This window comes from Boleophthalmus pectinirostris, unplaced genomic scaffold, assembly GCF_026225935.1.
Source record: "Boleophthalmus pectinirostris isolate CB_2022bp ecotype Guang Dong unplaced genomic scaffold, ASM2622593v1 HiC_scaffold_13, whole genome shotgun sequence".
Lineage (NCBI taxonomy): Eukaryota > Metazoa > Chordata > Actinopteri > Gobiiformes > Gobiidae > Boleophthalmus > Boleophthalmus pectinirostris.
This window is the reverse complement of record NW_026571036.1, coordinates 1,438,297-1,462,956: the sequence shown is the minus strand read 5'-3', so window position 1 is coordinate 1,462,956 and position 24,660 is coordinate 1,438,297. Positions and strand designations below refer to the sequence as shown.

At 47.5% G+C, this 24,660-nt stretch overlaps 1 protein-coding gene across 1 annotated transcript in view; it reads left to right on the top strand.

The window, feature by feature from the left end:
- The window catches only part of LOC110173888 (serine/threonine-protein kinase D1-like), a 22,452-nt gene extending 230 nt beyond the window's left edge, over positions 1–22,222 (top strand). The window contains exons 1-20 of the mRNA XM_055149737.1: positions 1–28; positions 1,157–1,295; positions 3,108–3,239; positions 3,849–4,024; positions 4,136–4,304; positions 5,792–5,869; positions 6,782–6,932; positions 7,461–7,575; positions 9,104–9,181; positions 9,962–10,220; positions 13,792–13,868; positions 13,979–14,112; positions 14,300–14,546; positions 14,781–14,853; positions 16,024–16,110; positions 17,262–17,443; positions 19,804–19,894; positions 20,395–20,670; positions 21,890–21,975; positions 22,061–22,222. The exon at positions 1–28 is cut by the window's left edge and continues 230 nt beyond it. Of these exons, the coding sequence (XP_055005712.1) occupies positions 1–28; positions 1,157–1,295; positions 3,108–3,239; positions 3,849–4,024; positions 4,136–4,304; positions 5,792–5,869; positions 6,782–6,932; positions 7,461–7,575; positions 9,104–9,181; positions 9,962–10,220; positions 13,792–13,868; positions 13,979–14,112; positions 14,300–14,546; positions 14,781–14,853; positions 16,024–16,110; positions 17,262–17,443; positions 19,804–19,894; positions 20,395–20,670; positions 21,890–21,975; positions 22,061–22,186 (2,704 nt within the window). The 3' untranslated portion in view covers positions 22,187–22,222. The remainder of the gene's footprint in view (positions 29–1,156; positions 1,296–3,107; positions 3,240–3,848; positions 4,025–4,135; positions 4,305–5,791; positions 5,870–6,781; positions 6,933–7,460; positions 7,576–9,103; positions 9,182–9,961; positions 10,221–13,791; positions 13,869–13,978; positions 14,113–14,299; positions 14,547–14,780; positions 14,854–16,023; positions 16,111–17,261; positions 17,444–19,803; positions 19,895–20,394; positions 20,671–21,889; positions 21,976–22,060) is intronic.
- The last annotated feature ends 2,438 nt before the right edge of the window (positions 22,223–24,660 follow it).

Below are 24,660 nucleotides of genomic sequence, written 5' to 3'. Positions count from 1 at the left end.
CCGAGTCTGGTCCTTGACGGACCAGAGGGTGAGTCCAGACCCGGTCCAGACCTGGTCCAGACCCAGTTCAGTCCTGGTTTAGTCTTTGTTCAGTCCTGATTTAGTTCTGGTTTAGTCTTGGTTTAGTCCCGGTTTAGTCCTGGTTTAGTCCCGGTTTAGTCCTGGTTTAGTCCCGGTTTAGTCCCGGTTTAGTTCTGGTTTAGTCCTGGTTTAGTCCTGGTATAGTCCTGGTTTAGTTCTGGTTTAGTCCTGGTTTAGACCTGGTTTAGACCTGGTTTAGTTCTGGTTTAGTCCTGGTTTAGTCCTGGTTTAGACCTGGTTTAGACCTGGTTTAGACCTGGTTTAGTCCTGGTATAGTCCTGGTTTAGTTCCTGGTTTAGTCCTGGTTTAGACCTGGTTTAGACCTGGTTTAGTTCTGGTTTAGTCCTGGTTTAGACCTGGTTTAGACCTGGTTTAGTTCTGGTTTAGTTCTGGAGGTCACAGTTGTTCAGATTTAATCCTCTGCTCCATCTGTGACGTGTATCTGCAGTACACAGTACACAGTACACAGTACACAGTGTGTACTCTGATGCAGTACAGGATTAGTATTAGTAGTACTATCACTTGCAGTAGTAGTATTAGTATTAGTAGTAACAATAATATCCGGCACTAATCTGTATAAAACCGAACCATCTGCAAACGGCTTTATACTGATCTTTTTGTTGCAGTCGTTATTGTAGTAGTAATTATAGTAGGTATTGTAGTAGAAGTAGTAGCAGTAGTAGTAGTAGTTGTAGTAGTAGTTGTAGTAGTAGTAGTAGTAGTAGTAGTAGTAGTAGTAGTAGTAGTAGTAGTAGTAGTGTAGTAGTAGTAGTAGTAGTAGCAGTAGTAGTAGCAGTAGTAGTAGTAGTTGTAGTAGTTGTTGTAGTAGTAGTAGTAGTAGTAGCAGTAGTAGTAGCAGTAGCAGTAGCAGTAGTAGTAGTAGTAGATGTAGTAGTAGTAGTAGTAGTAGTAGTTGTAATAGCAGTAGTAATAGTTGTAGTAGTAGTAGTAGTAGTAGTAGTAGTATTAGTTGTAGTAGTTTTTCTGTTATTCTGTTCATCATTGTAACCTAATTTCTCTCGATCCTGGTTTGGTCCCGGACTGGTCTTGGTTCCGGTCTCTGGTCCTGGTTCAGTTCCCGGACTCTGGACTCGGGGCTCTGAAGGGGGAGCTCTTGTTGTTCCGACACGACCCGACTTCAGAAAACCTGCTCCAGAAGATCTGCAGCGCCCAGCAAGTCCAGCAGGGGGACACGGTCGAGGTGGTTCTGTCCGGTAAGAGTCCGGTTCTGCTACGCCAAAGTTCGGTTACGCCAAAGTTCTGTTACGCCAAAGTTCTGTTACGCCAAAGTTCGGTTACGCCAAAGTTCTGTTACGCCAAAGTTCTGTTACGCCAAAGTTCAGCAGTGTTGGGAGTAACGCGTTATAAAAGTAACGAATTACAGTAATGCATTACTTTTTGCTGTAACGCAGTAATGTTCGGCATTACAGGGGAAAAAATAGTAATATTTTACTCGGTACAAATGTGAGTAACGCGCGTTACAGTGTTTTTTTAACCTGGATTGAAGTGGTGTTTTTTTCTTCATACAAATTCGCTAAAATCACCTCGATATCAGCAGCGGTGAAACGCCGGAGATGCGCCCTCATAGACCTTCAGGTAAAAAGGAAGGACTGACAAAGAACTCCACGCTGTTTAGACCTGGTTTAGACCTGGGTCAGTTTTGGTTTAGACCTGGTTTAGACCTGGGTCAGTTCTGGTTTAGACCTGGTTTACATTCGTCCCTCCCTCTATCGCAGTTCACTTTTCGCTGTCTCGCAGATTTTTATTTATTTTAATTTTTTTGTGTAATTTTGCATGCCCTGTTTTTTTTTACATTGTATGAATGTGTATTGTGTTCCTCCCGCTGCATCCTGACTGGCCAAGGGACTCCTGTCTCCTGTACAGTACAGAATGTGTTCAGCTGCCAAATTTAAATACATGTTCAGTCTGTATCAGTGTGATTCTGAAGTGCTGTACGGTTGCAAGTTTTCTCCCCGACAAAACCCACAACGTCAACGAAACGTTCTGCACCGACAAAGGCTCCTGCGCTCGCACCCAAAAGGCAGAGGAAGATGTAACCATCACAGAAAAAGTTGGACTTCTGGACACGCTGAAGGAAGGTAGAAGTTACGCGCTGTAACAGACTCTTGCACCGGCTCGGGTACCTGCAAATAGTTGCTGAAATCAGGGCCGCGAGCCCGAGCAGCAGGGTCCATAAAGAGCGATCGGGTGACAGCCGCTCTTACCTCCGTGAGGTGCGGAGCAGAGCTGCTCCTTTCTCCTGCGGTCACCCCCGAGCCCGTCCCCACAGTGAGTCCTGTTTTAGTCCAAGTTCAGTTCTAGTTTAGTCCTAGTTCACTTCTGGTTTAGTCCTGGTTCAGCTCTGGTTTAGTCCTGGTTTAGACCTGGTTCAGTCCTGGTTCAGTCCATATACAGCGCAAAAGTTATTTTGGTGAGAGTAACTTAAAGTAATGCAATAGTAATGTAATGCCTTACATTTTAAATGCAGTAATATTGTAATGTAACGAATTACTTTGAAATGACAGTAATAGGTAATAAATAACGCATTACAGTTTCAAAGTAACTTGCCCAACAGTGAAGTTCAGTTACGCCAAAGTTCGGTTACGCCAAAGTTCGGTTACGCCAAAGTTCGGTTACGCCAAAGTTCAGTTACGCCAAAGTTCTGTTTCGCCAAAGTTTGGTTACGCCAAAGTTCGGTTACGCCAAAGTTCAGTTACGCCAAAGTTCGGTTACGCCAAAGTTCAGTTACGCCAAAGTTCAGTTACGCCAAAGTTCGGTTACGCCAAAGTTCGGTTACGCCAAAGTTCGGTTACGCCAAAGTTCTGTTACGCCAAAGTTCAGTTACGCTCAGTTGAAAAACGCTCCAAACTGAGGAAGGTTCAAATCGACCAGCAGAGGTCCGTCTCAGTAAACCGCAGGTCCACGGGTTTGAACTTTAAACATTTTGAGGACTTCATCGTCCAGAAGATTCAGGTTTGAGTTTTGACTTGTTAATCGTCATGGAAACGGTCGTCTGTTTGTTCCAGCAGATTCGTGCGGCGTGGAGTTTTTGCCGCGGCCTCACTCTCTCACCGTCCACTCGTACAGAGCTCCTGCCTTCTGTGATCACTGCGGACTCATGCTCTGGGGACTCGTGCGCCAGGGCCTCAAGTGTGACGGTAAGACCGGGTTTAGACCGGGTCTAGACCAGGTTTAGACCGGGTCTAGACCAGGTTTAGACTGGGTCTAAACTGGGTTTAGACCGGGTTTAGACCGAGTTTAGACCAAGTTTAGACAGGGTTTAGACCAGGTTTAGGCCAGGTTTAGATTGGCTTTAGAAAGGTTTTAGACAAGCTTTAGTTTAAACCGGGTTTAGACCGGCTTTAGGCCAAGTTTAGGCCAAGTTTAGACCAGGTTTAGACCGAGTTTAGACCAAGTTTATACCGAGTTTAGACCAGATTTAGACAGGGTTTAGGCTGGGTTTACGCTGAGTTTAGGCCTGGTTTAGATCAGTGTTAGACTGGGTTAAACTGGGTTTAGACCTGGTTTAGACCTGGTTTAGACCTGGTTTAGACCGGCTTTAGACCAGCTTTAGACTAGCTTTAATTTAGGCCAGGTTTAGGCCGGGTTTAGGCTGTGTTTAGGGCTGGGTTGAGACCAGGTTTAGAATGGGTTTAGTCTGAGTTCAGTCCTGGCTCAGTCCTGGTTTAGTCTTTGTTGAGTCCTGGTTGAGTTCTGGTTGAGTCCTGGTCCTGGTTGAGTCCTGGTCCTGGTGTGTGTCTCCTCAGGTTGTGGGTTGAACTTCCATAAGCGTTGTGTGTTTAAACTCGTGGGCAGCTGCAGTGGAGCTCGGAGCCGGAGGAGATCCTCAGCCCTGAGTCTGACCTCAGCCAGACCGGACCAACCTGGACCTGGACCCGGACCCGGACCCGACCGGACCAGATCCACAGGCCTGGACTCAGAGGTCAGTGTGTTCTCCATCACCTGGTTCTGGTCTAGATACGGACTGTGGTCTAGTCCTGTTTGGAGTAAAGCAGTAAAACACTAACAGTCTGTCTCTGTCTGTCTGCTGTAGCTCCCCCTGGTGGCCGCGGGCTGCAGACGCTCCTCTCAGCTCCCCCTGGTGGACAGAGGGGTGAAGGTTCCTCACACGTTCTCCGTTCACTCGTTCTCGCGGCCGGTCGTGTGTGGTCTGTGTGAGCGAGCGCTGAGGGGGCTATTCAGACAAGGACTGCAGTGCCGAGGTGAAACACAAGCACACAAACTGAAACTGAAACTAAAACTGAAACTGAAACACAAACACACAAACTGAAAACTGAAACTGAAACTAAAACTGAAACACAAACTGAAACACAAACACAAACGGAGGCTTCAGAAACTGTCTGTCTCCGATTTGCAGCTCCATCTCTGAAAACCTAAAACAGAACAAAGAAAAGGTCAGGTGCAGTCAGGTCAGGACCAGAGGTGTGGAAGCTCCATCATGGTCCTGGATGATTCTGCTGATAAGATCCACACTCAGGACAGTTCCATAGGCTGTACTACAAACACAAACACAAACTGTAAATAAGGGCTCATCAAATTAAGGCCCACGGGCCGACTCTGGCCCTCTACGCCACCACACCACACCACACACACACACACACACACACACTGGAACTGGCCCCATGAGACAATCCACAAAAGTGTCACAGTCTGTTTTTCAAAAATATTTTTTGGCAAATAATAACACATCTGCAGCTTGTATTTTGTAGATTTTTTTCAATTAAAAAAATTATATTTATATGAAGTATTTATATTTAAATAATTATGTGAAATATTTACATTTACCACAGAATTTTCGTCAGCTGACAAACTCCAGATAAAACACACACAGAGTTCTGTAGTGCAGATAAAAACAGAAGAGGCAGAATGACTCAAGTTAAAGTACAAAAAAAAAGACCAGTGAACAACAGTGTTCAGTGTTCGTGCAGTTTGTCTGATTTAAAGAAAGTTCAGAGGTTTTCAAAGATATAATCTGCGTCGTCAGGGTCAAACACTTCTGTTCTATGACCGACCCCGACCCCCGTCACAGTCAGGAGCCAGAATGTGGCCCCCAGAGACAAAACGTTTGGGGACTCGTGCTGTAAACAGTGTGTGTTAGTTCCAGAGGAGTTTCAGTGTAGTTAGCTCCTCCTGCAGCAGATGTAAGAAACTGTCCTCCAGAGTCTGACACAACTGAAGAAGCAGCCTGGATGAGCTCAGAAACATTTTCCACCAAATAAACTTTAGTTCATTTACAAACTGAATTTCTCCTTTTACCGTGAAAAACAAAACCCAAGACACAAAGAACTGAACGAAGAAGATCTGGACAGAAATGTGATGGACTCATTTTATGAACAAACATGTTTCTTCTTTTACAGCGACACGTTTATTTTCACGCTTTAGAAAGTCGCTGCTGAGCCACGACGAGAAACAAGAAACAGCGAGAAACTTCAAATAAACCAGAAAGAATAAAATATCAAAATTAAAATAGGCACTGAAATTTAAAATAAACTTTAAATTAAATATTAGAAACAGAAGTCGAAATCTGTTTTTTTGTTTTTGTTATTTTTTGTTAGACACTAAAACAGAAAAAATTAAATAAATTAAATAATAATCAGTTTTCTCATTTTACTATTTTTTGTTCTTGATTTAAATTGAAAAGAACAAACGGGGAAACAAACCAAATCCTGTTTTATTTTTCGTTTTTCAGATTGTAAATTCGTCTGTCACAAAAAATGTGCCTCAAACGCCCAAAGAGACTGTCCAGGAGAAACAGAGTCCAGCGGAGGTGAGACCGGACCAGGACTAAACCAGGACTAAACCAGGACTAAACCAGGACTAAACCAGGACCAAACCAGGACTAAACCAGGACCAAACCAGGACTAAACCAGGACTAAACCAGGACTAAACCAGGACTAGGACCAGGACCAGGACTAAACCAGGACTAAACCAGGACTAAACCAGGACCCAGGACCAGGAAACCAGGACTAAACCAGGACTAAACCAGGACTAAAACCAGGACCAGGACCAGGAACCAGGACTAAACCAGGACTAAACCAGGACTAAACCAGGACTAAACCAGGACTAAACCACCGGACCAGGACTAAACCAGGACTAAACCAGGAACCAGGACCAGGACCAGGACTAAACCAGGACTAAACCAGGACCAGGACCAGGACTAAACCAGGACTAAACCAGGACTAAACCAGGACTAAACCAGGACTGAACCAGGACTAAACCAGGACTAAACCAGGACTAAACCAGGACCGGACCAGGACTAAACCAGGACTAAACCAGGACCAAACCAGGACTAAACCAGGACTAAACCAGGACTAAACCAGGACTAAACCAGGACCAAACCAGAGACAGACCGGGTCAGGACCAGGACTAAACCAGGACTAAACCAGAGACAGACCGGGTCAGGACCAGGACTAAACCAGGACTAAACCAGGACTGAACAGGACTAAACCAGGACTAAACCAGGACTGGATCAAGACTAAACCAGGACTGGACCAGGACTAAACAAGGATTGGACCAGGACTGGACCAGGACCAAACCAGGACTGGACCAGGACCAAACCAGGACTAAACCAGGACTAAACCAGGACTGGACCAGGACTTGTTTTAGTATGAGCTGGATTTCACTTTTTTTTTAATCCATGTTTTTTTTTTTTCTCTTTTGTCTCTGTTTCTTTCCTCAGATCCCGACCTCCAGAGTCCAGAGTCGGTCCTGGGTTCTGGTCTGGGTCCGGTCTTGGGTCTGGGTCCAGTCCTGGTGGAGGAGGCCCCTGACGGCGACGGACTCGACTCAAACGGACCAGAGACAGAAGGACAAGAAGACACGGACACCAGGTCAAGAATACTGAAAGTCCTGGTTTAGTCCTGGTTTAGTCCTGGTTTAGTCCTGGTTTAGTCCTGGTTTAGTCCTGGTCCTGACCCGGTCCATCTCCGGTCTTTTCTCTGGTTTAGCCCTGGTTCAGTCCTGCTCCAGTCCTGGTTTAGTCCTGGTTTAGTCCTGGTCCAGTCCTGGTTTGGTCCTGGTCCAGTCCTGGTTTGGTCCTGGTCCAGTCCTGGTTTGGTCCTGGTCCAGTCCTGGTTTAGTCTTGATCCAGTCCTGGTTTAGTCCTGGTCCGGTCCTGGTTTGGTCCTGGTTCAGTCCTGGTTCAGTCCTGGTTTAGTCCTGGTTTAGTCCTGGTTTAGTCCTGGTCTAGTCCTGGTCCTGACCCGGTCCTGACCCGGTCCGTCTCCGGTCTTTTCTCTGGTTTAGCCCTGGTTCAGTCCTGTCCAGTCCTGGTTTAGTCCTGGTTTAGTCCTGGTTTAGTCCTGGTCTAGTCCTGGTCCTGACCCGGTCCTGACCCGGTCTTGTTTCCGGTCTTTTAGTCCGGTGAATATCCCTCTGATGCGTGTGGTCCAGTCGCTGCGTCAGACGAAGCGTCGCGGTTCGGCCGTGGTCAGGGACGGCTGGATGGTTCACTACAGCAGCCGCGACGACCTGGTAACCACGACGACGCCCCGACACCGTCACCGTGACAACAGCACCGCAGGCCACGCCCACACACACCACAGGCCACGCCCCCAAAACAAACCACGCCCACAAACACACACACACAGGATTCAGATCTAATATCCTCATTGGCCACATTTACATGATGTTTTTTTATTCCGAATTAATTCAAATCTTCTCTTTTTGTTTCCGTGTAAATAAGAATAATGTTGAATTGTTGTTTGGTGTTAAACTGGTGAAATGTTTTTTATTTAATGTGTGTGAGCGTCCGGGGGGGAGGTTTTGATTGGACAGAAACACCAACAGATTTACGTCTTTGCGAAGAAAACTCACACATCAGCCGCTCCCGTCTTTTCTGTCGTCTCGGTTTGTCGTTCCTCCACCGTCCAAACTTTTGTGACGCTTTTTTGCTTTTTTAAAACACCTTGACAAGATTTTGGTGTGAATTATTTCCGTCGTAATCCCAAGAATTCAAGTCAAAAACACATTTCTTCATGTTGTCTGCGCTGAAATGCATCATGGGAAATGTAGTTCCCCATGTTTTTAAGATGTTATTATAAAACCGTGAATTTAAGCAAAGAAACTTGTAATTCGATGTATTGTGAGAGCCCACGATTCTTATTCTGAGACTTTTGATGATACGATATCACGATATTTTGGTTATTGTTACATCACTATTGAGGAATAAATTAATTCAGCTTTAAAATCAAAATAAACCTCCATTTACTTCGGAATTAAGTTTAATTACGAATTATCATTTTCATTAAGAATTAAGAGTTTACATGGACTTTTAAAGCAGAATAAATTTGTATTCAAAATTAAATTATTTTTATTTGGAATTAAATTATTTGTATTCAGAGTTAAATTATTTTTATTAACAATTAAAAAAAATGTATTCAGGGTTAAATTATTTTTATTCAGAGTTAAATTATTTTTTATTCAGAATTAAATTATTTTTATTCAGAATTAAATTATTTTTATTTACAATAATTTTTTAATTCAAAGTTAAATTATTTTTTATTCAGAATTAAATAATTTTTTATTCAGAATTTAAAAAAAATTTATTCAGAATTAAATTAATTTTATTTACAATTAATTTTTTTTTATTCAGAATTAAATTATTTTTTATTCAGAATTTAATTTTTTTATTCAGAATTAAATTATCTTTATTCAGAATTAAATGATTTGTATTCGGAATTAAATCTCTCGTGTAAACGTGGCAGTTGTAAAATCAAACTGGAACAATCTTCCATCTCCTCCACATTCCCTGGGAGTGTGACGCTAACTGGAGGCACTGCTCCGTCTGTCCAGTTAAACATTTATTTTAACACAATCTGAACTTAAAGAACTAATTTATCTGAACTGAACAGGTGAGTTTTTCAGTTTGTCTTTTTCACCTTTTAGTGTAAAATCAAACTCTCGGATCACAGGGAAATAAAAACAAATCTTTAAATCATTTTTCTGTTTTTCATTTTTGAGTTTTCAGACGATCTTGAAACGTTTCTGGATTTTGTTTCAGAGGAAAAGACACTTCTGGAGACTCGACACCAAAACTCTGACTCTGTATCAAAACCAGAACGACTCCAAGTTCTACAAGGTCAGAACTGAACCAGGACTAAAACAGGACTAAACCAGGACCCAGGACTAAACCAGGACTAAACCAGGACTAAACCAGGACTAAAACAGGACTAAACCAGGACTGAACCAGGACTAAACCAGGACTAAAAACCAGGACTAAACCAGGACTAAACCAGACTGACTAAACCAGGACTGAACCAGGACTAACCAGGACTAAACCAGGACTAAAACAGGACTAAACCAGGACTAAACCAGGACTGAAACCAGGACTAAACAGGACTAAACCAGGACTAAACCAGGACTAAACCAGGACTGAACCAGGACTAAACCAGGACTAAACCAGGACTAAACCAGGACTAAACCAGGACTGAACCAGGACTAAACAGGACTAACCAGGACTGAACCAGGACTGAACCAGGACTAAACCAGGACTAAACCAGAAATAAACCAGGAATAAACCAGGACTGAACCAGGACTAAACCAGGACTAAAACAAGACTAAACCAGGACTGAACCAGACTAAACCAGGACTAAACCAGGACTAAACCAGGACTGAACCAGGACTAAAACAAGACTAAACCAGGACTAAACCAGGACTGAACCAGGACTAAACCAGGACTGAACCAGAACTGAACCAGGACTAAACCAGGACTGAACCAGGACTGAACCAGGACTAAACCAGGACTGAACCAGGAACCAGGACTAAACCAGGACTAAACCAGGACTAAACCAGGACTAAACCAGGACTGAACCAGGACTGAACCAGGACTAAACCAGGACTCTTCTCGGTCTGGTTCCAGGAGCTTCCTCTGTCTGAGATCCTGAGGGTGGACTCCTCCGCGGACCCGGATCTAAACCAGGACTCGGACTCGGGGACCGGGGCCCGGTTTTCCCTGGTCACCTCGTCCGTGGTTTACTACGTGGTGGAGGACTCGGGAGGAGAGGGACCAAAGTCCGACTCAGATCCTGGTCCAGACCCGGGATCCGAGGTCCAGAGCTGGAAGAAAACCCTGAGACAAGCCCTGAGACCCATGACCGAGACCCAGAGCCCACAGACAGGTGAGAGCGACAGGGGCGGGCAGGGGCGGGCAGGGGCCGACAGGAGTCCTGGTCTTGGATTAGTCTTTGTTTAGTCCTGGTTTAGTCTTGGTTCAGTTCTGGTTTAGTTCTTCATTAGTCCAGACAGGAGCGGACAGGAGCAGACAGGAGCAGACAGGAGCTGACAGGAGCAGACAGGAGTTGACGGGAGCAGACGGGAGCAGACAGGAGCAGACAGGAGCTGACGGGAGCAGACGGGAGCAGACGGGAGCAGACAGGAGCAGACAGGAGCAGGAGACAGGAGCAGGCAGGAGCAGACAGGAGTTGACAGGAGACAGGAGCAGCAGGAGCAGCAGACAGGAGCAGACAGGAGCAGACAGGAGCAGACAGGAGCTGACAGGAGCAGACAGGAGCAGACAGGAGACAGACAGGAGCAGACAGGCAGACAGACAGGAGCTGACAGGAGCAGGACAGGAGCAGACAGGAGCAGACAGACAGGAGCAGACAGGAGCTGACAGGAGCAGACAGGAGCAGACAGGAGACAGACAGGAGCAGACAGGAGGACAGAGAGCAGGACAGAGACAGGAGCAGACAGGAGGAGCAGACAGAGCAGGAGAGACAGGAGCAGACAGGAGCAGACAGGAGCAGACAGGCAGACAGGACAGAGAGACAGACAGAGCAGACAGGAGCAGACAGGAGCAGACAGGAGCAGACAGGAGCAGACAGGAGCAGGACTCACACAGATTAAGAGGATTTTCTGCTCCATTTCTCAGTTTTCGGCTCAACTCAAAATGTTCCTTTAATCCTGCATCAACGGGATTAAACCTGAAACACTCAAAACCTGGTCCAGACCTGGTCCAGACCTGGTCCAGACCTGGTCCAGTCCTGGTCCAGACCTGGTCCAGACCTGGTCCAGTCCTGGTCCAGACCTGGTCCAGACCTGGTTTAGTCCCTGGTCCAGTCCTGGTCCTGGTTCAGTCCTGGTTTAGTCCCAGTTTACTCCTGGTTTAGACCTGGTTCAGTCCTGCTCCAGTTCTGGTTTAGACCTGGTTTAGTCCTGGTTTAGTCCTGGTCCAGTCCTGGTCCAGTTCTGGTTTATTCCTGGTCTAGTCCCGATTTAGTCCTGGTTTAGACCTGGTTTACTCCTGGTCCAGTCCTGGTTTAGTCCTGGATTAGTCCTGGTTAGTCCTGGTCGTGGTTCAGTCCTGGTTTAGTCCTGGTCCAGTTCTGGTTTAGTCCTGGTTTAGTCCTGGTCAGTCTGGTTTAGTCCTGGGTTAGTCCTGGTTTAGTCCTGGTCCTGGTTTAGACCTGGTTTAGTCCTGGTCCAGTCCTGGTTTAGTCCTGGTTTGGTTCTGGTTTTGGTCCTGGTCCAGTTCTGGTTTAGTCCTGGTCCTGTTTAGACCTGGTTTAGTCCTGGTCCTGGTCCTGGTTCAGTCCTGGTCCATGGTTTATGGTTTGGTCTAGTCCTGGTTTATTCCTGGTCCAGTTCTGGTTTAGTCCTGGTTTAGTCCTGGTCCAGTTCTGGTTTAGACCTGGTTTCAGTTCTGGTTTAGACCTGGTTTAGTCCTGGTTCAGTCCTGGTCCAGACCTGGTTTAGTCCTGGTTCAGTCTGACCTAGTTGTGTATTGATCGTTGTGTTTATTGATTCAAAAGTTTCAGTTCAGTTTCGCTCTGATCACATGAACTAAACTCTTCAAATAAAAAACAGAAACATTTTAAATAAACTCATAAAAATGTTTGTGTAAATGTGTAAATGTGTCGTATTCTCCAGCAAATCTTCAACCAACAAACTCCACAAAGGATAAACTTTCTAACATGAACCAAACTAAACCTTTTGCTCACGAATAAAACAACAACAGGTTCAGGTTTCCCACGGTCATGGAAATCCTGGAAAAAAGTCATGGAATGTTAGTCTCTTTCCCTTCGCTCCAGTGTTGTGTTCAGTTCTCGTGAGTCTGTTTCTGATTCTTTGTGAACGTCTGAGTCTTTTCTTTAAAAAGAGGCGACAATAAATGCACTGACAGGATTTAGAACCTTCAAAAACTCTAATCCAAGAACAGAAGGAGAGGGGAAAGATTTAACATTTCAGATTTATATTTTAAAAGTCTGATCAGTTTTACACGTGTAGGTGCTGTAAGGTCATGGAAAATTCACTTTAGCTCATGGAAAAGTCATGGAAAAAGAGTGAGAACCGTGAAAGTAACTCAGATTGATTCTAGAATTAAGATTAAAAAATGTATTTAAAGGTTGTATAGAGGATTTTCCAAGGAAGGAGACTGTTTGTCCTTTTTCAAATGTTGCTCCTACGTAGAAACACCTCCTCCCTCCTCCTCCTTACGCCACAAACAGGTTTGTTTACAGCCGCTGCACATGACTTGTAAACAACTAACTACAGTGTTGGTTAGACAAGACGGAGAAGTGAGGAGCAGGAAAGGGGAGCAGAGAAGAGTGCACAGAGATTCAGTGTGAATGAACTAACTACAACACGCAGCAGCAGGCGGACTCTTTCTTTGCCTTGAAAATTACGTTTTCAGACATAGGATATCGCTTTCGTGTCCTGAAAAACGTTTGTGTCGCTCTTGGAAATAAAGTAGGTTTTCATAATCAGCAGAAGTTTCCTGTCCAGGAGTAATTTGTGGACCAGTGCTTCAGTCTTTAGACTCTTCGTCTGCTTCAGTCGCGCCATCGCTGGAATGAATCTCCAAGAATCACCTTAGTTTGGCTTCGCTGCTTTTCCCCTTGTCTTCTTCTTTCACCTCAAAAACAGACTTTCTTTTGCGGCGAACTGCTCCTGGATTCTTGTCGCCATCGCAACAAACTTTGTGCGAACTGCGAGGAAGATATAGGTCAAAAAAAGCCGCTAAGAACTGTTGCGTTGGTGGAGTAAACAGCGTCTGTGTCGTACGTAAACCACGTACCGGCGGCGCAGGCAAGTCAGTTACACTAGAAACGTAGGGAGTTTGATTGACAGCCTGTCAGCTCACAGATAACGAGGCAGTGTCGTTATCTATTGGCAAATGTTTAGCCCCACCACGTCCAGAGTTGATGAATTTTTATTCTCTTTTTTTTGGTCATCATAATTACAAGGCGACTGCATCTATAATCTATCACTGACAATTTGAAACAAAAAAAATCCTCCATACGACCTTTAGTGATCGAGAAATAGAGATAAATAGAGATTTTTAGATAGACAGAGATTTGTGCCGTTTAAATGTTAAACATGCGTCTGTGAACATCTGTCGTCTTCCAGCTGCACAAAACTCTGTCTGTGCAAATCTCCACGTCGTGAAACAGGTTTTAATTTCCACAGTAGAACGAGTCTGAGTGAACAAGTTTCCTTCTGTTTTCTTCAGGATCAGAACATGAGTTGAGTTTGTCGTGCGACTCATGCGGCTCGTCGTTGTTTCCTTTAAGTTTTGTTCTTTCTTCTCTTGATCGTTGTGGATAAATTGTTCTCGTTGGTTGAAGATTTGGTGGAGCAGATTTATGAAGCTGCTGGAGAATAAAAAGTTCCACAAAACCTCCAGCGGGAAACTTCTGATGATGTGAAACAGGCGCGTTCACTGATCTGTTCTCACTTCCTGTTCCTCAGAGGATCAGACCGAGGGCAGGTGCGACAGGTGCGACAGGTGCGACAGGTGCGACGGGTGCCAGGTGCAGCAGAGACAGGTGAGTTTGTGAGACTGGAGGGTGGAGCGGGTCAGGCCTCAGGTCAGGTCAGTCCTCAGGTCTCAGGTCCTCAGGTCCTCAGGTCCTCAGGTCCTCAGGTCGGTCCTCAGGTCCTCAGGTCGGTCCTCAGGTTGGTCCTCAGGTCGGTCCTCAGGTCAGGTCCTCAGGTCCTCAGGTCGGTCCTCAGGTCAGGTCCTCAGGTCGGTCCTCAGGTCGGTCCTCAGGTCGGTCCTCAGGTCCTCAGGTCGGTCTCAGGTCCTCAGGTCCTCGGTCCTCAGGTCCTCAGGTTGGTCCTCAGGTCGGTCCTCAGGTCCTCAGGTCGGTCCTCGGTCGGTCCTCAGGTCCTCAGGTCTCAGGTCCTCAGGTCAGGTCCTCAGGTCTCAGGTCCTCAGGTTCAGGTCCTCAGGTCAGGTCCTCAGGTTGGTCCTCAGGTCCTCAGGTCCTCAGGTTGGTCTTCAGGTCCTCAGGTTGGTCCTCAGGTCCTCAGGTCCTCAGGTTGGTCTTCAGGTCCTCAGGTTGGTCTCAGGTCCTCAGTTGGTCCTCAGGTTCAGGTCCTCAGGTCAGGTCCTCAGGTCCTCAGGTCCTCAGGTTGGTCCTCAGGTCGGTCCTCAGGTCCTCAGGTCCTCAGGTGGTCCTCAGGTCTCAGGTTGGTCCTCAGGTTGGTCCTCAGGTCCTCAGGTCGGTCTCAGGTCCTCAGGTCCTCAGGTCGGTCTTCAGGTCCTCAGGTCCTCAGGTCGGTCCTCAGGTCCTCAGGTCTTCAGGTCAGGTTCAGATGGAGACTGGAGTTCGCTGACGCTCAGACAAGTTTAACTGAATCATAAACAAAAACTACAAACATTTGTCCATAGAAGCACATGTAGAACCCCCCTCAGGAGGATCTGGTCTTGACTCGTGTCTGTGGTTTTGTCTCAGGACGTCGGCTCCGTGTATCAGATCTTCACAGACGAGGTTCTGGGCTCTGGGCAGTTCGGCGTCGTTTACGGAGGTGAGTTTGATTTTTTTATAATTTTTTTTTTTTAACTTTTATTTTGAGGTAAAACTACAGAAAACTCCACAGACGAACTTTTATAGAGTCACTTTTGCCTCATTAACATCCACAAATGCAAATTTAATATTTGTAACTTGTATTTACAAATAGATGTGTATTTCTAAATGTATCTTTTTTATTTTGTAAAACTGAAAATTCTGTTTGTAAAATGAGATTCACATTTGTTGATCAATAATTACACAAATTCACAGATTTTGTGACGTATTTTTGAAACTAAGAAAAATCCATAAACAGACGCACAACCTCCCAGAGCCTGTAGAGGCGCTGCTGGCGCTGCTGGCGCTGCTGGCGCTGCTGGCGCTGCTGGCGCTGCTGGCGCTGCTGGCGCTGCTGGCGCTGCTGGCGCTGCTGGTGCAGACGTTCACTGAGACTGTGAGCTATGCTAATGCTAACACATTAAAATTTTCAGAACAAAATGTCATAAATAATAATAAATAAGAAATTGGTCTTGTAAAAATTCATGAATATTACACACCCCGAACAAAAACACCTGTGGAACATTCCTGAATTTTCTACGATTATTAATTGTGACGTGTTTTTACTTAATTATTACATGTGTTAGCATTAGCATAGCTCACAGTCTCAGCTAACTCCTGCGCCAACAAACAGCGCCAACAGCGCCAACAGCGCCAACAGCGCCAACAGCGCCAACAGCGCCTCTACAGGCTCCGTGTTTGTGCGTCTGTTTGTGTTTCTGGATTTTTCTAAAACAAAATCTCAAAAATACACAAACTCACAGATTTCCTCTGTGACGTAATTATTGATCCAAAAATATGAATCTCATTTTACAAACAGAATTTTCAGTTTTACAAATGTTTTTTTTTTTTCTTTAGCAAATGAAACTTTTTTTTTTTTTTTTTAACAAACACACATCTGTTTGTAAAAAACAAAATACAAGTTACAAATATTAAATTTGCACCTGTCGATTTCAAAACACATGAACGCTGTAGATCAAACTCTGTGGGTTTGGGAAGATTCGTGAGGTAAAAGTGAAGATTCATGAGGTAAAAGTGAATATTCATTTGTGAGGTAAAAGTGAATATTCATGAGGTAAAAGTGAAGACTCGTGAGGTAAATTTGACCCGTAGAGATTTTTTCTGTTCTCAGGGAAACACAGAGAAACAGGACGAGACGTGGCCATAAAAATCATCGACAAACTGCGTTTCCCAAACAAAGAGGAAAGTGAACTGACCAGACCAGGACGAGGACCAGGCCATGACCAGGACTGACCAGGACTGGACCAGGACCAGGACCAGACCAGGACCAGGACCAGGACCAGACCAGGACCAGGACCAGGACCAGACCAGGACCAGACCAGGACCAGACCAGACCAGACCAGGACCAGACCAGACCAGACCAGGACCAGACCAGGACCAGGACCAGGACCAGACCAGACCAGGACCAGGACCAGACCAGACCAGACCAGACCAGACAGACCAGGACTAGACCAGACCAGACCAGGACCAGGACCAGGACCAGACCAGACCAGGACCAGGACCAGGACCAGACCAGACCAGACCAGGACCAGACCAGGACCAGACCAGACCAGACCAGGACCAGGACCAGACCAGACCAGGACCAGGACCAGCAGACCAGGACCAGGACCAGACCAGGACCAGACCAGACCAGGACCAGGACCAGACCAGGACCAGGACCAGGACTGGACCAGGACCAGACCAGGACTGACCAGACCAGACCAGGACCAGGACCAGACCAGATGGGACCAGGACCAGACTGGACCAGACTTGACTGGACTAGACCGCACCAGACCAGACTCAAACTGGACCAACAGCAGACAAGCCCAGACCAGACTACACCAGACCAGACTACACCAGACCAGACTACACCAGACCAGGCCAGACCAGGACCAGGACCAGACCAGATCAGACCAGAATGGAACAGGACCAGACCAGATGGGACCTGGACCAGACTGGACTAGACCACACCAGGACCAGACTGGACCACACCAGACCAGATCAGACCAGATCAGACCAGACCAGACCCAGACCAGATCAGACCACATCAGGACCAGACCGGACCAGACCAGATCAGACTGGACCAGGACCAGAACCAGACCAGAATGGAACAGGACCAGACCAGATGGGACCTGGACCAGACTCGACTAGACCAGACCAGACCACACCAGACCAGACTACCAGACCAGACCAGACTGGACCACATCAGACCAGACTGGACCAAAGACACATCAGACCACATCAGACCAGACTGGACCCCATCAGACCACACCAGACCAGAACACACAGACCATTTTCTTCACAGACTGTCAGTGACCTGATGTAAAACCCTCTGCACCGAGTCAGAATAATAAAGCCTCAGGTCTGGTGGTGTTTGTTCTCGTGTTCAGACGGTGCATCATCCCGGGGTCGTTTCTCTTCAGTCTGTGTTCGAGACTCCAGAGAAAGTTTTTGTGGTGATGGAAAAACTTCAGGGCGACATGTTGGAGATGATTCTGTCGAGCGAGAAAGGACGACTCCCTGAACGCACCACCAGGTTCCTCCTCACTCAGGTCAGACCCTGAACGCACCACCAGGTTCCTCCTCACTCAGGTCAGACCCGAACGCACCACCAGGTTCCTCCTCACTCAGGTCAGACCTCCGCACCACCACCCTCCCTCACTCAGGTCAGACCCTCGAACGCACCACCAGGTTCCTCCTCACTCAGGTCAGACCCTGAACGCACCACCACTCACAGGCAGGTTCCTCCTCACTCAGGTCAGACCCCGAACGCACCACCAGGTCCTCCTCACTCAGGTCAGACCCTGAACGCACCACCAGGTTCCTCCTCACTCAGGTCAGACCCTGAACGCACCACCAGGTTCCTCCTCACTCAGGTCAGACCTTCGAAACGCACACCAGGTTCCTCCTCACTCAGGTCAGACCCTGAACGCACCACCAGGTTCCTCCTCACTCAGGTCAGACACCAGGTCCTCCTCACTCAGGTCAGACCCCCGAACGCAACCACCAGGTTCCTCCTCACTCAGGTCAGACCCTGAACGCACCACCAGGTTCCTCCTCACTCAGGTCAGACCCCGAACGCACCACCAGGTTCCTCCTCACTCAGGGTCAGACGCACCACCAGGTTCCTCCTCACTCAGGTCAGACCCTCGAACGCACCACCAGGTTCCTCCTCACTCAGGTCAGACCCCGAACGCACCACCAGGTTCCTCCTCACTCAGGTCAGACCCGAACGCACCACCAGGTTCCTCCTCACTCAGGTCAGACCCTGAACGCACCACCAGGTTCCTCCTCACTCAGGTCAGACCCTCAAACGCACCACCAGGTTCCTCCTCACTCAGGTCAGACCCTGAACGCACCACCAGGTTCCTCCTCACTCAGGTCAGACCTCGAACGCACCACCAGGTTCCTCCTCACTCAGGTCAGACCCTGAACGCACCACCAGTTCCTCCTCACTCAGGCAGACCTCGAACGCACACCAGTTCCTCCTCACTCAGGTCAGACCCTGAACGCACCACCAGGTTCCTCCTCACTCAGGTCAGACCCCGAACGCACCACCAGGTTCCTCCTCACTCAGGTCAGACCCTCGAACGCACCACCAGGTTCCTCCTCACTCAGGTCAGACCCTCGAACGCACCACCAGGTTCCTCCTCACTCAGGTCAGACCCTCGAACGCACCACCAGGTTCCTCCTCACTCAGGTCAGACCCTCGAACGCACCACCAGGTTCCTCCTCACTCAGGTCAGACCCCGAACGCACCACCAGGTTCCTCCTCACTCAGGTCAGACCCTCGAACGCACCACCAGGTTCCTCCTCAGGTCAGACCCCAAACGCACCACCACCTCACTCAGGTCTACCTCACTCACAGGTCAGACCCTGAACGCACCACCAGGTTCCTCCTCACTCAGGTCAGACCCTCGAACGCACCACCAGGTCCCTCCTCACTCAGGTCAGATCTTCAAAACGCACCACCAGGTTCCTCCTCACTCAGGTCAGACCCCGAACGCACCACCAGGTTCCTCCTCACTCAGGTCGACCACCAGGTTCCTCCTCACTCAGTCAGGACCCTGAACGCACCACCAGGTTCCTCCTCACTCAGGTCAGACCCTGAACGCACCACCAGGTTCCTCCTCACTCAGGTCAGACCCTGAACGCACCACCAGGTTCCTCCTCACTCAGGTCAGACCCCTGAACGCACCACCAGGTTCCTCCTCACTCAGGTCAGACCCGAACGCCCTAACGCACCACCAGGTTCCTCCTCACTCAGGTCAGACCCTCGAACGCACCACCAGGTTCCTCCTCACTCAGGTCAGACCCTGAACGCACCACCAGGTTCCTCCTCACTCAGGTCAGAACCCAGGAATCACCACCAGGTTCCTCCTCACTCAGGTCAAGACCTCTGAACGCACCACCAGGTTCCTCCTCACTCAGGTCAGGACCCTCGAACGCACCACCAGGTTCCTCCTCACTCAGGTCAGACCCTCGAACGCACCACCAGGTTCCTCCTCACTCAGGTCAGACCTTCGAAACGCACCACCAGGTCCCTCCTCACTCAGGTCAGACCCTGAAGCACCACCAGGTTCCTCCTCACTCAGGTCAGACCCCTCAAACGCACCACCAGGTTCCTCCTCACTCACAGGTCAGACCCGCAACCACCACCAGGTTCCTCCTCACTCAGGTCAGACCCTGCAGCAACCCACCAGGTTCCTCCTCACTCAGGTCAGACCCTCAAACGCACCACCAGGTCCTCCTCACTCAGGTCAGACCCTCAGGGTCAACGCACCACCAGGTTCCTCCTCACTCAGGTCAGACCCCGAACGCACCACCAGGTTCCTCCTCACTCAGGTCAGATCTGAACGCACCACCAGGTTCCTCCTCACTCAGGTCAGCGCTTCGTGTCGTTTGCCCTCAGGTCCTCGTGGCTCTGAAACATCTGCACTCGAAAAACATCGTCCACTGTGACCTGAAGCCCGAGAACGTCCTCCTGACCTCCTGCCTGAACCTGACTAAACCAGAACTAAAACCGGCCTTAACCAGTGGACTAAACCTCTGAACCGCCCAGGTCCCTAACCAGAACTAAAACCAGGTCCAAAACTAAACCAGAACTAAACCAGACTAACCCTAGAGAACTTAACCAGAGGACTAAACCAGGACAGGACTAAACAGACTAAACCACCAAACTAAACCAGGAACTAAACCAGGACTAAACCAGGACTAAACAGGACTAACCAGGGACTAACCAGGACTGAACCAGGACTAAACCAGACTAAACCACTTAACCAGGTCTAATCCAGGACTAAACCAGGACTACTAAACCAGGACTAAAACCAGGACTAACCAGAACCAGACTAAAACCAGGACTAAACCAGAAACTAAACCAGGACTAAACACTAAACCAGGTCTAAACCAGGACTAAACAGGACTAAACCAGACTAACCAGGACTAAACCAGGTCTACCAGACTAAACCAGGTCTAAACCAGGTCTAAACCAGGTCTCTTCTCGTCCCTCAGGTGAAGTTGTGTGACTTCGGCTTCGCTCGTATCATCGGCGAGCGTTCGTTCCGGCGCTCGGTGGTGGGCACGCCGGCGTACCTGGCGCCCGAGGTGCTGAGGGGGCGGGGCTATAACCGCTCGCTGGACATGTGGAGCGTCGGCGTCATCGTCTACGTGAGTCTGAGCGGAACCTTCCCCTTCAACGAGGACGAGGACGTCAACGAGCAGATCCACAACGCCGCCTTCATGTACCCGCCCAAGACCTGGGGGGGCGTGTCCAGAGCTGGTACGAGCGCGGGGGGGAGGGGCCAGAGCCGGTACGAGCCGGGGGAGGGGCCAGAGCCCCGCGGCGCGCGGGGGGGGGAGGGGCCAGAGCCCGTGAGGGCAGAGCGGGGGGGGCCGTACGAGCCGAGGGGGCCAGGGGGAGGGGCCAGCGCGGGGGGAGGGCCAGAGCCGGTACGAGCCTAGCCCAGAGACCTGGCCCGGGGCGGGAGGGGCCAGAGCCGGTACGAGCGCGGGGGAGGGGCCAGAGCCGGTACGAGCAGGGGGGGGGAGGGGCCAGGCCAGAGGGAGGTGGGGGAGGGCCAGAGCCGGTACGAGCGGGGGGAGGGGCCAGAGCCGGTACGAGCGGGAGGAGGCGGGGGGGAGGGGCCAGAGCCGGTACGAGCGCGGGGGGAGAGGGGGCCAGCCAGAGCCGGTACGAGCGCGGGGGAGGGGCCAGAGCCGGTACGAGTACGGGGGAGGGGAGCCAGCCGGTCGAGGGGGGGAGGGGCCAGAGCGGTACAGGGGGAGGGGCCAGAGCCGGGGGAGGGGCAGGGGGGAGGGGGCCAGAGCCGGTACGAGCGGGGGGAGCCAGAGCGGTAGAGGCCGGCCAGAGCGCGGGGGGGGCCAGGCCGGTTTAGTTCTAGTTTAGTCCAGAGGGTTTAGTTCTAGTTTAGTCCCGGTTTAGTTCTAGTTTAGTCCCGGTTTAGTCCTGGTTTAGTTCTAGTTTAGTCCTGGTTTAGTTCTAGTTTAGTCCCGGTTTAGTCCTGGTTTAGTCCTGGTTTAGTTCTAGTTTAGTCCCGGTTTAGTCCTGGTTTAGTTCTGGTTTAGTCCTGGTTTAGTTCTAGTTTAGTCCCGGTTTAGTTCTAGTTTAGTCCCGGTTTAGTCTGGTTTAGTTCTAGTTTAGTCCTGGTTTAGTTCTAGTTTAGTCCCGGTTTAGTCCTGGTTTAGTTCTAGTTTAGTCCTGGATTAGACCTGGTTTAGTTCTGGATTAGACCCACTTTTACTCTTTGGCTGGAGCATCGTATAAATTGTGTGTTTTTCTGTGTCTTTTATCTAATTTTATTTATTTATTTTTAATTAATTTTATTTTTTTATTTTAAGCATTTTAACACTTTTTATTTATTGTTTTTATTTATGATTTACAGTTTTTTATTGTATTATTTTTTCTGTGCAGCACTTTGGACACATTTTAAAACAGTTTTTAAAAGTTTAATTTATTTCTTCGTGTTTTTCTTCGACAGCGATCGACCTGATCTCAAGTCTGCTCCAGGTCAAGATGAGGAAAAGACTCAGCGTCGACAAAACCCTCAGCCACCCCTGGCTCCAGGTACAGACCCAGACCTGGTTTAGTCCTGGTTTAGTCCTGGTTTAGTCCTGGTTTAGTCCTGGTTTAATCCCTGTCTCTGTTGCAGGATTATGAGACCTGGTTGGACCTGAGGGAGTTCGAGCGAAAGTTTGGACAGAGATACTTGACCCACGAGAGCGACGACCAGAGATGGGACCAGTACAGAACTAAACCAGGACTAAAGCAGGACTGAACCAGGACTGAACCAGGACTGAACCAGGACTGAACCAGGACTAAAACAGGACTGAAGCAGGACTGACCCACAAACAGTCCTGGACCAGTGGGACCAGGAGCAGCAGACACACAGAGGACTTGGCCTGAGGACTTGTGGGAAATGGAGTTTCTCGTGTTATTTCATGTATTTATTTCTTTTTAAAATAAATTATCCAGTTTTTTTGTAAACGTTGGTCTGAGTCTCGTTTGTCTGGACTCGTGGAGCTCAGGAGGCGTCGGCGCAGACTCAGCCCAGGACAGGACTCCCTCTCCTGCTCGACTCAGACGTGCTTCTGCTTCAGGTGGATCTTGTGGTTTCATCTTTAAGTTCATGAAGTTCAGACGTCACATTTCACTTAAACCAGGGGTCGGGAACGTACGGCTCGTGAGCCAGGTGTGGCTCTTTTGATGACTGCTTCTGGCTCGCAGATAAAACATTAAATATTCTCACTTGTTTTTGGCTGCGTTTACACACAGCCGGGGATTTTGAGAAACGAATAATTCCCTCCTTTGTTTTCCAAATGAACAGACGGCATCGTTTTTCAAGAAAGTTTTTGTTTACATCAAAACGCATAAATCCTCCATCGAGCGTCGTCAGAACGACACCGAGACTCACAGACATTATAGTTGTAAGTTTTACTCACAAATACCTTAAAAACGTGCATTAGTGAGCGGCTCGCCTCTCCACAGATCTGTTAACCTCCGAGTCCTTGTTCATCTCTGCTCATGGATCTGATACGTCGTGGTTCAAGTGTAAACGTATTTTGGAAGACTACTCGAGTAAGAGTAACTGTCAGGACGTAACATCTGAGTTATCTGAAGGACAAAACATGAAATAACGAACAAAATCTGGTAAAAAAACCCAAACTAAATCATATTTGAAGAAGTTGAGCAGAGGAACAGTGCAGAAGACACATTTTCACATTATTTCATTGTCAACATAAAGCTTTTCTCACTTGTATATTTACTCAACACAGAGTTTTACTCAAGTCTGAGTACTGTTACTTCATTAAAAATATTCTTCAAGTAGTAAACGTTTGCTGCTACAAAAGTGCCATTTCTTAAACCTGTACAAATAAACCAGTACCTCCTCTGTTTATTTGTTTGTCACATCATTTTTGAGCATCAAAACAGCCTTGTTTAAGTCTATTATCATGTAACATTTGGATTTGGATTTATTGAATGTTAAAGGTGCATTTTTCTGTTGGAGGGTCGGCCTCCTGCTCGTCCTGCTGGACTCAAAGGAGATGTTGTTTTGCCTGGAATGTTCCGCAGTGTGGCTTTAAACATTTCTCATGGCAACCCCACTCACGGTAAGAAAAGAGTGAATGATTAAGCAATAAAAACACCCAGAATTTAATAAATGCAAGATATGTAACGCCTGATCTCTTCATGTAGGAAAAAAGGTGGTGAAGTATTTGTTCGAATTTGTTCTCAGAGTATTTGTTCAGAGTATTTGTTCAGAGTATTTGTTCAGAGTATTTGTTCAGTGTATTTGTTCAGTATTTGTTCAGTATTTGTTCAGAGTATTGTTCAGTATTTGTTCAGTATTTGTTCGTATTTGTTCAGAGTATTTGTTCAGAGTATTTGTTCAGTGTATTTGTTCAGAGTATTTGTTCAGAGTATTTGTTCAGTGTATTTGTTCAGAGTATTTGTTCAGAGTATTTGTTCAGTGTATTTGTTCATTTGTTCAGAGTATTTGTTCAGAGTATTTGTTCAGAGTATTTGTTCAGTGTATTTGTTCAGAGTATTTGTTCAGAGTATTTGTTCAGAGTATTTGTTCAGAGTATTTGTTCAGAGTATTTGTTCACCCACCAGAGGGCGCCAGAGTAAAACGAGTCAATCATCAAGACGTTCACGTTTATTTTAATGCAATGTGCAGTTTTTTTCTTAATATTTCAACAGTTTAAAGCTCACAGTGTTTATATACACATTATATAAGCTTAAGTGTCCTTAAAGAGAAAGAGTGAGACCTCAGTCATTTCAGTGGGTTTAAAACTATAAGAAAAATACATTTTCAGTCCAGTTAAAAAAGTAATAGAGTACAGACTCTACTCTTAAATGCAGTGAAACAAGATACAGTTAAGATGCAAAAAGTATCTTAAACTAAACAGGTAGACAGGTATTTAATACTCACATATGTGCAGTGTTGGGGAGTAACAGATTACATGTACCAGAGTAATCAGAGTACAAATTATGAGTAACTGTTTTCGGTTACAGTTACTGTTTCAGTGAGTGGTAATTGGATTACAGTTACTTTGTTCAAATAAATGGATTACATGGAGGTATTTTCCTGTTTTCACATTTTGGGCTGTATCCCCCCCACTTTTTTTTCTGGTAATTCCACTCATTGCTGGAAACTAAATCAGGTCTAAACTAGATCTAAACCAGGTCTAAACCAGGACTAAAACAGGATTTAACAGGACTAAATCCTGCTGTGTGGACGTGTTTCTT